General features: G+C 34.9%; 1 protein-coding gene across 5 annotated transcripts in view; it reads right to left on the reverse strand.

Annotated features, from left to right (window-relative positions):
- Positions 1–14,980, reverse strand: part of LOC150097846 (uncharacterized) — a 452,334-nt gene that overhangs the window by 295,864 nt on the left and 141,490 nt on the right. For all 5 annotated transcript variants that reach the window (XM_090406149.1, XM_090406148.1, XM_090406147.1 and 2 more), the window contains exons 5-6: positions 14,462–14,608; positions 4,325–4,406 (exon numbers count right to left, since the gene is read on the reverse strand). In XM_090406149.1, coding sequence (XP_090262275.1) covers positions 4,325–4,406; positions 14,462–14,608 — 229 coding nt within the window. The remainder of the gene's footprint in view (positions 1–4,324; positions 4,407–14,461; positions 14,609–14,980) is intronic.

The following is a 14,980-nucleotide window of genomic DNA, read 5'->3' on the forward strand; positions in this document are numbered from 1 at the left end:
GAAATATCATTTGTAGGCTTCCTTAACTTTATAAATGGTCCTAATGTGGAATGATGTAATGTGTTGCATCATCTTACGCAATAGTTACGTATGTATTGCATCATCTCTTGTTAAATAGGAGCAGCTGATGCAATAACAGCAGATTGCGAATGCATCACAATAGGCAACAATACCTCATATAGGGTCCATTGTTCTTCCCCAGATAAGTACAAATAGAAAAATTTTAAAAACATATTGAAATCAGCATTAAAAACTGATTCAAAAATACCTTTTCTCCAACACTCCAACATACATATTGTTTTCTTTGCAAGAAAAAAGTATTTCTGAATCAATTCGTCATTCTGTTTTTCTGAAAAACAGTAACACCATATAGAAACAAATAGTTCTTAAGAGATGTGTTATAAAATAGGAATTGCATTCTTAAATGATAAACAAAATTCAGACATACCATCAACAGTGACACAAAGAGATTATAAAATCTTCCTTATTAAACGATTGGTAAAACAAGAAATTTATATCCATCTTTCTTTTGGAAATTTGTCAAGCAAATACAAATAATTTTGAAAAGCTACCTTTCCAAACAACACAAGGAAAAATTAGAAATATATCTGATTTTTTACATATCAAGAATTGCATTTTTACATATAAATATCATTATTTTATTATTATTCATGGCATCTCCATGGAGTCCAGACTCATCGTGGGAGACCCAAATCAACCATCATACACCTCTTTGAATCCATTAACCATAAGGGAACTTGCAACAAATTCTGGTGATCCATTTCACTCAATCACCAGTCTATATGCAAAAATCTGGTCAGCGCACACACACCCCTACTAATCACATTCTTACACAACTCCCATGGATGGCCCCTAGTTCTCTGACTATTTGTCATATATTGAAATATTTCACTCGCATCAATTTTATAAAACCCCTTTAATATCTTAAAAGTTTCTATCATGTCCCCTCTTTTCTGCCTATCAACTAAACTTTGTAACCCACTAAACTTCAACTTATTCTCAAAGGAAGTATTCCACAGACCTGTCACCATCTTGGTCATTCATCTCTCAATCTTTTCGACCACCTCCCGGTCCCGAAGAAACCCAGGTGACCAAATCAGTGTGCAGCAGTCAAGATATGGCTGAATCATAGCCTTATAAAGAGGAATAATAACTTCCTTATCTTTACTTGCTAGCATGTTTTTCAACCACCAAGTAAGTTGTTGAGCTATTTTACCAACTTTTGCAATATGTTCCTCTGAACTTCAACTCTTTGTCCGCCATTATCCCCAAGTCCCTAACCTCATCAATTTCCTGCAATGTATACCATTAATATGATACACCAACATTAAATTGACAATCATTATCCCTTGTCCACAATGCCAATTTATTTAAATCATCCTGCAGGATATCTACATCACATTTATCCACTATTGCTCTCCCTAGTTTTGCATTTTCAGCAAAGAACCGAATATCCCCTCTTAAATCTTCCCCTATATCACTGATATACAAATTAAAGAGTAGTGGTCCTAGTACTGAACCCTGAGGTACTCCACTAGTCACCATCATTCTCCTAGATACTCCACTCCACCACATACTACCCTCTGGTGCCTTTCCATCAGCCCTATCCATGATACTAGCATCATATCTATTCCCAACCTCTCCAATTTTTCTTATATAGTGAAACCTGTGGAGTATTCAGTTTTTGTAATAGTTTTCCATGTTTTCCATTTGACAGAATACCATGTGGTATTCTGTCAAATGCCTTGACAAAGTCAAGCAGTATCATAGCATCATTCTGTAAACTTCATCCAATTCTGCTGTCACGTAATTATAAAATGTGAATAAGTTACTAAGACAGGACCTACCCTTCACAAAACCATGCTGCCCACTATAGAGTACCGCATCCTTATCCACCCTCTGTGTTGTATTTTACCTTTCACCAACTTTTCCAATATTTTAACAACCACTCTCGATATACAGGGTGTTCGGGATAAATTTGACATATTTATAATTAATTATATTTTTCCGTAAGTTACATGTATTAACACACACTTCTCTTCATTTAAAAGTTTGGACCCTTCTTCATTCATATACAAGATGTCAGAAAGGATGGATAGCTGGAACCCACCTGAATCATGGAAGAGAATAACTTGTATCATGATGATTCGTGCCCGCCATCAAAATAAGGATATTACGACTGCTGCCCAATGCTCCCTGAATACAGTAAAAACAATCAGGCATGAACTAGAGACTTGCAATGGTGACTACGAGGATGTAGCAAGAAGAAAGATCCCTAGCAGACGATCTGATTGCGTTCGTACAGCAGAATTCCTCGCAAATCTGCAGGAACAGGTGTTGAAGAACCCTGTCATTGGAATTCGGGCTTTGTTCGTGGAGTTGCTAACTGTAGTAAAGCCCTGGATAACAAGGGTAGCCAATGGTAGGCCGTATGTATGGCAGCAGGATTCGGCCCCTTGCCACACCTCTGGGAAAAGTCAAAAATGGTTGTCTGAAAATTTCTACGACTTCACCAGTCCAAATGTTTGGCCTCCAAACTCCCCAGACCTTAACCCCATGGATTATTTTGTATGGGGCGCAGTTGAAAAAGACACCAATCGCACTTCCAGTAATACAAAAGCCCAGTTAATGGATAAAATTAAAACAGTTTTTGCGGCCCTTCCCAGGGAGACTGTAGCATCAGCTTGTTCGAGGTTCCGAAGCAGAATTGAAGCTGTGATCGATGCTAATGGTGGTTATTTTGAGTAAATCTTGTTGATAGTATTGTAATTAACTCTGCCTGTAATGTTTTTTTGTCAATTCATTAAATTTAATAGATACAAAGAAGATTTTCTTTTTCCTTACGAAACTGTCAAATTTATCCCGAACACCCTGTATAGTCGGCTTGGTTGGCCAAGTGGTTAGCGTATCTGCTCTCCAGCCAAAAGGCTCTGGGTTTGAATCCCGTCATGGGCATGGATATTTGTGATTGTCTGTGAAAATACTAGTGGTGGTGGTTGGCAGTAGATGGTGTTGGTGTAAGTGATGAAAGTAGTTCTAGTTGGTGGATTGAGTGGTGGAGACGGAGAGTTGTGGAGTAGGTGCCCTCCCTTGATGAATCTTTGGACTCCCTGGTGGTTTCGTATAATAATAATAATCAATAATAATAATCCCCCAAGTGCTAGTCCTCCAATGATGAGATGTAAAAAAATCAAAACCATTCTGGGTAGTGATCCCTCTCATAATGCATGGTTATATACACACTTGAAGGAAGTGTGTTGTGCATAATGGGATACTGGGGCAATCTGATTAGAAATCAAATCGTCTTTTTATATATATAAACAGCTTATCATGAAGATACTTCATGCGCAAATTTTTTTTTACCCACAATTGATCGAAGATAAAAACAATAACTTAATCAGGGTCAAGTATAATTTATTATGAGATTTTGATCAGAACTTTTCAATAATAATGTGAGTGAGTTTCTTACAATGGTGTTTGCTGTAGTGAATATCTCTGTTAAAGATCCATTTACAGTGCAGAGAGAGATATCTGAAGGGTTTTTTTTTTACCTCAGTATCTCATTTTGCAAGATAATTAAGTAAATAAATAGAGATCCTTATTATATTCTTATGATTTCTCAACTATTTGTCATAAGAAAAAATCTGCCTTTGAATTTCACCTTACAAATAGGCCATTCTAGATTATGTAATACAGTCCTTGTAAGATTTTAATACCACCATAATATTTCAAGCATATAATGTTGAATATCATCTATTCCAACTGCCTTTCTGCATTTTGGGTTTCTGATGGCTTTTTCCACATCAAGCACACAAACATCTGACTGAATTCCTTCTGTGTATTTTTTTACTACTTTCTATCATTTGTTACTTTATTCACAATTTTTTAAAATTACTGCAGAATAACCTCCCAGAATTTTCCAATTAATCAAAATTAAATAAGAGATTTGTATTCTATGTAATCAATATGTAACCATAGTTTGAAAATGATCTAAAAAAGTACACAAAATCTAATTTAGTTGGTAGGTAAATAAGTTTGTCTTTAAATCATAAGGGAGAAAAATTATACAATATCAAATTAACTGCATTTTCCTGTATCACATATAGGAGTACAATTGATTTATGAACTGCATTTCTTGAAGCATGATCTATACAACCAAATGGGGTTCAAACTTAGCAAGCATGAGCATGCTGTAAAAGCAAATGACAATAAGAAACATAAGCAAATTTAATTATAGTGGAATAGTGCCATCTATATTCTCATGGTATATAAAATAAGCCCATTTCTCACTGTATACACTTACCCTTACTTCCTCCTAAGTTGCTAGCTTTGATAATTTTCACAAGAAGTCTTTCATTTCCCTCTTGCAACCTTTCATATATGAACTAAAATGGCAAAATATAAGTTTGTTAACATTTAAGAAAATCTAAATTTTGAAGACTTACCAACTTAGAAATTCAACAACCTGAGAGAAAATGAAGTTTTTATTTAGCTTAGACATACCAATTTAAGGGTGCAAATATAAAAATTAAGATTTAAAAAATTAAGCATTTCTCATTTCTGATGTCTTAAATGCTGAAAGAGTTCAGCTCTTAAGAATAGGAATGAAGAGGGAGGGTAAATAAAGAAAGCAAAGGGAAAAGCTGACAGCAATCCTGAAAACTGAATATAACTTCAATAAAAAGAGTAAATTTGCTGCTTATAGGGCTGGATTTGGAACGTGTTATGATAAAGAGAGCATTAGTTCTATTGTACATGACAATTTTGAACTGTTTTCACAATTCTACTGGTAGTGTCTAGTGATCTATGACAAGTGTTTCTTTGTATACTGTAGATGCTGGTTTGAAATTCAGCTAAAATTATCAGCACCTTAATAAAGAAGAAGTTATGCAAAATGCACAAGTGTGACTAGTGAAATGATGCAGCAGATTCCACTTATATGTCATTTATAAACCACACTCTGGATAAAACCACTGTATGCTTGTCTTATTTCTAGTGTTCTTGTTCCATGAAATATGATTTCAAAATGGAAGAAGAATCTAACACAGTCTGGATATCATGCAATAATCAACCACATGGGAATTATCTGATCTTATGGAAAAGCATGGATGGCAAGTGCTTCTTCATCCTTAGGAACAAACCCTTCAGACTTTGATCTATTCCCAGATTTCAGTTACTCTGTGGGAAACGCTTCACTAAAATACCTGTCCTCATCCTCCTCACACCATACATCACAAAAACTAGGTATTATATATACACCCCCCAAAAAAGGTAGCCTCTATCACAAGAGATGAAGAAAAACTGAAGGAACAATTATAAACTCTACTCCAACTTCTTGAAAAAAAAATAGAAAAATTGTGCTTCTCTACTCTTGCTCCACAGCAAAATCCTGACATTCACTACAGGACTTTAGTTTCCATCCCTTACATTGGCAGACTTTCGCTTAAGATTGCTAATCTCCTCAAAACAGGCTAAAATGGTTTTAGCCTGTTTTAACTAAATGAGGTTTATTATATTTGTCTAAAGACCATAATCCTTTCTACAAATATCCTGGGATCTATAACATTCCATGTTCTTGTGGCCTTTCTTACATAGGGCAAACATGAGTGATATCTTCTACTTATTAATAATGTAGTTGAGAAAAGAATAATAAGATCTATAAAAAAGTTGCAGGGATTAGGGTGGGAACTAGTGGAGATACTTCTGGAGATCGAGGATATTAATTGAATCGAGTGGTCAGTATGGGGTTGAGATCTGGGGAGCATACTGACCACTCAATTCAATTAATATCCTCAATCTCCAGAAGTATCTCCACTACTCATGTACAATGTGGTGTGGCATTGTCATCCATACATATGAATTCTTCGCCTACGGCACCACTGAAAGATCACGTATGACATTGAAGAACTTGGTTGCAATATCATTCACCAGCCATAGTTACTTTTTCCAGCATTTGCAGCTTGGTGCATCCATTAAGCATAATGCCTACCAACACACACCATGAACCAAGCACTGCTGTATCTATCCTTTTCAAGAACATTCTCACAATGGTAAGCAGTACCACTTTCATGCCAGATCAAGTGCCATCTCTAATAAGAGGAAAGACTAAAACAACTCATCTGTAGGGGGTACATTAGCCCATTGGTGTCTTGACCAATTTTTATGGATATAACTATTGAAAACATGCTCTACAATGAGCTGTGAATAAAGGGATGCAAACTACAAGCTTTTGGGCATAGGCCTGCTTGTCACAGATGTCTTGCAACACTTTGTCGAGATATCTGCACACCTGTGTTTAAATGGAGCTGACTTGCAAGCTAATTTGCCATGGTGTGTCGATTACGTTTTGTTTTTAGAACCAAAAATCTATCTTCATTCTCCATGGCAGAGTGATGGCAGCTTCTTAGCAAATGTCATTAATCTTTACATTAATGACATTGAGAAGGATTTGACAAGTGATATACAGCTGTCTGCTAATGATGCAAAGATAGACAGGGTATGTGGTTGATATGCATTACTTGCAATCAATATGAATAAGCTGGAATTGTATGTGAAAATGGTTATCAGTTCAATATAAATAAATGTAAAGTCATGCACTTTGGTGTAATGAGAAATCCAATATCATATTATATTAGTGGGATTATGCTAGAAGAAAGTGATCAGGCTAGGGATCTTGGAGTTTTAGCAGACAGGAAGCTGAAGTTCAAGGACCACATAGCAAAGATTACAAATATAACTTAGAAGTTAATTGCAATACTGACACAAACCTTAACACGTAAACATTTTGCCTCTTTATAAGGCCATGATCCCACTTGGGCTATTGCACATGTCTGGACTTCTGGTTTCTGTGGTGGCAATGATAGGACTGGAGAGAGAAAGAGAGAGCGTAAAGGAGATAAAGATGATATCGGGATTGTGGAGTGCATATTATGAAGACCAATTGATAATTTATGGAACTGCAGACACTAGCAAACAAGAGAAAGAAGAGTAACATGATTGAAACTCACAAACATCTGAAAGGGTCAAAGTATATCTGTAGATGGAATTTTTCATTTTATGGAGGGTGGGGAGAGGATCAGAGGGCATCCCTAGAAGTTGAGAATGAATGAATGTAGTGAAGAAGAGGATGAGAGCTTGATTTTTCTCTTATACAGTGGTGTATGATGGGAATAGATTGCCTTTGGAGGTTATGAGTGCAGGTAGTGTGAATGAATTCATTTTGCCCTTCCATATACTACAACTCTACTTAAAATGAACCTCCATTGAAGGAATATCTTTACTGTTACTATTGAATATTCTGGCTATTATCTCTTTTCACTAATCCCTAGGGCCTAAATAAAGAAATCATCTTATACTTATTATTTACAAGGATCTCAAATGATTTAGCCTTCTTTTTCTCAGTAACACAGAATGATGTTCACTAAGTATTTCCGTAATTCCTCTGATGGCTTAACCTTTTCCTATGATGTTCAATACGTTGATGACAGTCATCACAAGATATCTGATTAATGCTGTACCTATCCTAATGTGAATGAAGTTTCAACAGTACCATTTAGTTTGCAGATTATCAACTGCCATTCATTCAGCATCCAAGTGGACAACTTACTGGGCATTATATCAAAAAGTCCACAAATCAATAATTACATTCTTTACAAGTTGCATGTGAGGAACTCCTTTCAGTTATATAGCTTCAATCCTTAAACAATACAAAACCCAATAATTAACAATGAAGAACTTACGTGAGTTTTTCATTCCATGGAATTGTTTCCCAAGTCAAGGACATCAATAGTATAAAATTCAAATAACAAGCATAAGTAATAAAACAGATTAAAAAATGAAAACGTAATCTACAGAAATGACAGATAAACACAATCTCAAGCACATTTTAGAGCCTAGAGACATTTTTTTTTAAACACATTATATATGTAACCATTGCCTGTGAAAATATAAAAAACTGAAAGCTCCCATCTAGCAGGAGAAGAATAAGAATGTCTTAAAAAGAAATGTAATGATTCTTTTCCAATTCAAAAGCAAACTGCATTCGAGAATGAACAGCATTAGCTTTGTAATGAATCTTTGAAGTTCAGAAGGGGAACCCTGCCATAAAAATACTGTCCACGTATTGCACCATAATGAAGGCTTAGAGAGGATGTTATCAAGCAGTCATTGTTCAAAGTGTTCCCATAAAGCACTTTGAACAATTTTGTCTACTCTCATAAAGCAATTTATGAGGGTAGGCAAAAGAGGATTATCTATGACAATATCCTCGATTGCTGGTAAAATTTATGACAAGTAGCCAGAATAGATGATAAAATCAAAGAGACAAAGAATATCTATAAGAAAGTCTTGTAGCAATCCCAACGTTTCATCTAGAGAAACATTCGTGAAGAGACAATATCCAGACTAATTAACTAATTTACTCTCACCCTTCACAAAAAAACCACATTCTCTCTTAAGCACAGTTTACACATTAAAGAAAAAGTGTCAACTGTTTTCTAAAAAGTATAAAAATTATAATAAGTGTAAAAGAGTGCTGATAAAATAAAACTTGTCATAACGCATTTAATTTTACTAGCACTCTGGAGAAAATGTTTTGGATAGTAATCTTTTTCCTACCCTCACAAAATGGAAAAAACTGAACAATGACTGCTTGATAACAGCCATCCTTGGCTTTCTTTATGGTGCAATACATGGGTGATATTTTTGCAGTATAGCAGGGTTCTCTTCTCAGCTTCACAGTACTATTACAAAAATTAATGCTGCTCATCCTCAAATACAATTGCCTCTTAGAGTGGAAAAGAATCATTATATTTCTTTTCAGACCTGTTTATTCTATACCAGCCAGATGACAGCCTTCATTTGCTATCTTTGAAAGAAAACTCATACCAGCAATTTATGACTGCTATGTTCATTGCCATCTAAAAAATTGTACCATTAAGACCCTCATCAATCAGGCTCACTCATTATGTACTACTGAAGCATTACAAATGTAAAAAATAAATTTTATTAAACCATCTTTTTTGACTAATGACTATGAGTATTGCTAACAAGGTCATTAATGGTTAGGAAGTTTCTCTATTGCCCATCATTAGGGTGGAGATGCAAGGAGCAAATACTGACAGTGGTTTTGAAGCAGTACAGTGTGAAGTGGAGGTGGACAAAGTGAAATTACTAAGATGTTGCTATAGCCCTGGTAATGTGTAAGGCAGTGAGAAGGAAATGTTTAGACAAATTAGCCTGGCTAATATAGAAAAGGGTGATCCGTTATGGGCAATATCAATTATGGTAATATAGACTGGAATAAGAGACAGCATCAGGAACCAAAGAGAATGAATTTCTTGAATTTTAAAGGGATAAGTACCTTAAGCAGTATGGAACAGAGAGCACACATGGTCTCTGTTCCATGCTGAACGTCTTGGATTTGATTATCTCATCAGAAGATATTGTTGTAAATGAAGTGTCATATCTTCCTCCAATTGGTGAAAGTGACCATGAAGTGATCACTTGGGTGGTGGCCAGCCATATCAGAACTTTTGTGAAAAAGGCTTATATGTAGAACTAGAGGGCAGGTGATTGTGAAAGCTTAGGAGGCGACTTACAGCAATATCATGGAATGAGAAAATTGCATGGGAAAGAAATCAATGCTTGGTCTCTATTCAGGAAGTATCTGGAAAATGCAATGACTGAATATATTCCAAAGGTCAGGAGATTAAATACGGTAGGTGCAAAATGGATGACTGAAGAGGTGAAGTGCGCAATCTGGAAGAAAAAAGGCATTGTGGATGCAGTACAAGATGAGTGGAGATAATCAGTTACGTGAGGAGTACAAAGAGTAAGCAAGGAAGGTGAGTCGCTTAGTAAGGGCAGCAAAAGTGGTATGAGCAGCAGTTAGCAAATGACACTAAAAGAAATCCTAGGGAGTTTTTTTGAAGTGGCCTATAGAAAGAAGAATGATTATGGAAAGATGATGTTGGTCACTGATAATGGAAGAATGATAAACAATGAGGAGGATATAGTAGAAGTGTTTAATAACAGTTCATTAAAGTATTCCACTCTTGTGATTGTAACATGATGCGTAACTTGAGAGCAGTGGGAATGGGGGTAGGCACAGCAGCAAACAAATTAATCCGAACACTCTCATTTTAAAGAGAAATTTCGATTTTGCAAGAAAATAAGTACAAAAATTCAACTCCAACTTTACCTAATAATTTATATGTGCTCCTCTGTTCCTAATTAATTTGCCTAAGCATGGACTTTACCAACGTAGAACACATTTTTCTTATTTCAACATCTCGAACCCATAATTTTATAATGGATTGTATTAAATTAACCTTTGTATCACAATTTAATTTTCATAGTCTATTTTTCACTATGGCCCATAAATTTTCTATTGTGTTAATGTAAGGAGAGTTATCTGGCCACTGAAGCATGGATGTTTTTTTTTTTTTTTTTTTTTTTTTTTTTTTTTTTTTTTTTTTTAATGTTGTGTCCATACACAAGAGGTTGGTTGATCAACCTATAGTACATTAGTACTATGTATGGGTAGTGGGTTGTGAAAGGAGGAACTTGCTTACATTTGATTTAAATTATTGTAAATTGTATTCCTTGGGAAACACAGCAGATGGGAGACTGCTCCACAGTGCAGAAGTTGCAGGGATGAGGGAAGAGGAAAAGAAACTTGTTCTGTTTGTTTCTAGGTGTACTGTGAAAGGATGTTGAGCAGCAGCTGTACGTGTTCCAACAAGCTTAGTACTGAGTGGAGGAATTATTGATGTTATTTCAGATGAGAATTTCCCATGGAAATATTTATAGAATATACATATTGCAGAAACCAAACATCTGTGCAAAAGTGGGAGGAGAGGATTGGTAAGAGATGGGTCATTAATAAGTCTAATTGCTCTCCTCTGTATTGAGGCAAGCATTTGAAGGAGCTTTCAGGTGCCCTACCCCATATGTGGGAGTAGTACTCAGTAGGTGGGCAGATTTGTGATTTGTATAATGTTAACAGCTGTTCAGGGGTGAAGTAACGTTTTAAGCAAAAGAGAAATCTTAGTTTTTTTGAAGCTTGTGTTTTGATAAGCCTGTGTTTATCAATTATTTTGCACTTGTCTTACTTCAGCCAAATGGCAGGTATGTGGCATGACAAACACAGTTTGATTACATTAGATTCCATAAGCCAAAATAATCTGGACTTGCTGAACATGCCTTCTCCACCAAATATCGGATCCTCTGGATCCATTTTCTTGTAAAACTGTACAAAGAAAATTGTGAAATCTTCTTACTTTATTGCTCGAATCTATATAGAAGCAATAGACTAAAGTTATCCTCCTGATGAAAAGTTGTTCTGAAAGACAAATCTGAAAACACACCCCCAACTCAACATCACCAGAGTTAAAGATAGATACTATCAACATAAGAAGCCTGAATGGCAAAGAAATGGATCTAGCTGAGGAATTAGATAAGTACCAGATCGACATAATAGGGGTGACTGAAACAAAAAAGACCAAAACTGGTGAGATCTTTCTGAGCAATAAATACAAAATGTTATATTCAGGCAATGACAATCAAGGAAAAGAAGGAGTAGCCATAGTATTCAACACAAAATACGAGGCTAATCTTCTTGAATGGCAGGCAGTCTCAAGTAGAGTGAAGTGGGCAAATATGAGAATGGGGAACTCGACAATGAGACTTATTTGTGCCTATGGTCCCACAGAAGGTTCTACTAAGGTAGAAGTGGATGAATTTTTTGATGCTTTAGAAAAAGCAACTGACACAATGAAAAAGGAAAAGTAGGTCCTTGTTGGGGATCTAAATAGCAGAGTAGGAAATGACTGTCAGACATACAAAAATATATTGGGAAAATTTGGAGAAAAGAGCAAAGCTAATAATAATGGCAAATAACTGTTGGATTTCTGCTCAGGACATGGACTGGTTATTACTAACACCATGTTCCAACATAAAAATGTGCACAAATTCACATGGAGAGAAGAGGCAAGGAATAAGAAAAGTCTCATTGACTATGTTATTGTTGATACTGATGTTTTCTCCCTGGTGCAGGACACCAGAGTGTACAGAGGATTTGAAATTGGAAGTCATCACTATTTAGTCTTGAGCAGGATAAAATTGAATTTCATATTGAAAAGAATAATATGTAAGAAAGTTTTAAAGCGAATAAAAGTTGAGCAACTCTCAGATGTGAACTGTAGACTAAAATACACAAACATTATTGAAGAAAAAATGAAAGAGTTTGAGAACAGGAATCAAACCTTGAAGATTCAGTGGCAAGCCTTGAAGAAAGCCCTGATTGATTCAACTAGAGAGGCATGTGGTGAAGTTGTCTGCAAGGATAGAAAAATTAGAACTCCATGGTGGACACAGGAAGTTAAAGAGGCAGTGAAGGAAAAGAAGAAAGCATACCAAAAGTTCCTGGGAAATAAGTCAGCTTGTGCTCTTAGAGAATACAGAGATAAATGCAAGAATGCTAAACACTGTGTAAAACTAGCTTAACAAAAGGCATAGGAGGACTTTGGCAAGAATATAGAAAATAAATATCAAGAATGTGGCAAAATATTCTGGAGGTTGTTGAAGAAGCTTAGGAATGAAGCAATATTTCAAGCCTCTGATAGCTTTTTCTACTTCAAGTATAGATGTGTATTCCTGACTGCATGCCTGGTCTGTGTTTTTTTTACCACTGTGCTGTCATCACTGCTTGTTTCATTTAGCAGTTTTTCAAAGTACTTACTCCATACTTCAAGGATATCTTTTTCTTCCGTTTTCATGTCACCTATATCATCTCTAACTCCTTTTACAGCACTCTTTCCTAAACAGAATGGGGGAAGAAAGATTAGCAAAACAAGTGTTCTTTGCCAGGTTGGCAGGAAAATGACCCAGAGGAAGACCAAGATATACGTGGATTGATACGGTACAAAGTGTCTTAGACGATAGAAATATAAGATCTGATAATGTTGGAGTCTTGACAAGTACCAGACTGATTTGGAGGAAAATTGTAGATAGGAAGTTAGTAATGATGTAATTTTTTTCATGTAGTACTATCATATCCTGTACACCCCTTGAGGGTACATGGCAGGAATTTGATGATGATGATGAAAAGTTGTTCTTCATATATCCCAACTTATATGCAAGGTTTTTTTTTTTTTTTTTTTTTTTTTTTTTTTTTTTTTTTTTGTTACATATGTCTAAAAAATATCTAGGACCTAAAATACTTGGGACACTGCCTCTCTGTCATTATGTTTAACAGACATGTTCTCACAGTTCTTTCATTTTGTTAATTGTACTGGTATAATTTGCACTTTACATCAAAGGTAACTTAGACACACTTGAGTGAAAATTCTATGAAATATAAAACTCCCTTAAGTCCTCCATTGTTAATTATGTCCATTTATGTTCCTATTTTTTGCAATGCATAATATTTACTTTTATATAATAAACCATTATATCTAGATTGGTGCTAAATGAAAAGAGCAACACCAAAATGCTAAAACAGATAAATTAACTATAATAAATACATTTTTGCAACAGCTTTAATTCTTTTAACAGTACATTTTAATTTTTATAACAAAATAGCTATAGAGTGATGATACTGAACCAAGGTTCATCAAATTAAAGATGCTTATGAGTGTAAATGGCAGAACTAAATCAAGCTCAAGGCTTAAATGCATCTTAGTCAGAAAGCTGAATGCAGGCTGTTAGGTGAGTGGATGTCATGAAGCTCACTCAAGTTTTTTTTTTTTTTCTAAAATGTTACGATTTGACATTAAATTAAACTGCTACTCTCTTAATTTAGCATTTTTCTTCCATTTTTTTTTCTGCCATTTCTAGAATATTGATATTTTTAAAATATCATGCTAAATTAAGAGAGTAGCAGTTTAATTTAACGTCAAATTAAATTAAACTGCTTAGACACTTTCTCCCATTAACAACCCTAAAAAGATAGTTAATGGGAGAAATTATCTAAGCTGAGGGCAAAAAAACTTCTGAATATAAGAAATAAATTATTTTCCAAGCATTTATTATTTTAAAAGAAAACAGACATCAGAAATAAAATAAAATAAAAATCACAAATGTAATATACACTTTGATTTCATTAATGATAGTGTAGTAATATCAATTACAATAAAATCCTCAACATACAAGTTCACTTGTATTGCCAAAGGAAACACCAAAAGGAATGCCACAGAAATCACTAATAAAGCAGCAGATTACAGGTAGTTTAGATTTCTTTCTTTCTTTCCCACATTAAATTTGGTTTAAAAAAAAATCCATTTGGCTAAAATGCACTTAATTACATTAGCCATCTCTCTCTCTCACTTTTTTTTTTTTTTTTTAATCTTTACAAATCTAGAGTTCAGAATTCTTCCTGCTCGATTTTGCTGACTTTTTATTTAAGCTGTAAATGTAATCAATTTCAAGCTCAACTTACCTCAGTTTTTTCGCAAATTTTTTGTCTTGTCAGCTGTGGACATTCAATATAAGGCTTTAGATTGAGATCAACAACTGCTGCCGCTACAGATTCTGTAATAATTTCTGCAATAACGTCCTCTAGAGCATGCTGATCCTCTACTGAAGGCTGAAATATAGAACAGGTATCTACCGTGAGCTTAAATTCTTGAACTCAATTAGACTTATGTAGAAATGTAAAGTGACTAACTGGGATAAGTCTTCTTACAATACAACTCTATGCAAAGTGTGTGTGTTATAAAAAAAAAAAAAAATTTTCCCCCTTGGTTAAAAAGCAAATTATATTCTAGCCAAATTATTTTAGCTTTTACCCAAGCATAAGCAAACAAAAGTTTTCACATGAAAACTTAGCTTCACAACTAGAGTACTTGTATATAAATGCTGTTGACTTTGCATCAATTGTCTCAGTATGCCATAATGTACAGAATACATCCTTTCAGACATGTACAGGGTGTTCGGGATAAATTTGACATATTTATAA

The sequence above is a fragment of the Typopeltis vanoorti genome, chromosome 16, assembly GCF_054136105.1.
Source record: "Typopeltis vanoorti isolate ZY-2024b chromosome 16, IOZ_Tvanoo_1.0, whole genome shotgun sequence".
Taxonomy (NCBI): domain Eukaryota; kingdom Metazoa; phylum Arthropoda; class Arachnida; order Uropygi; family Thelyphonidae; genus Typopeltis; species Typopeltis vanoorti.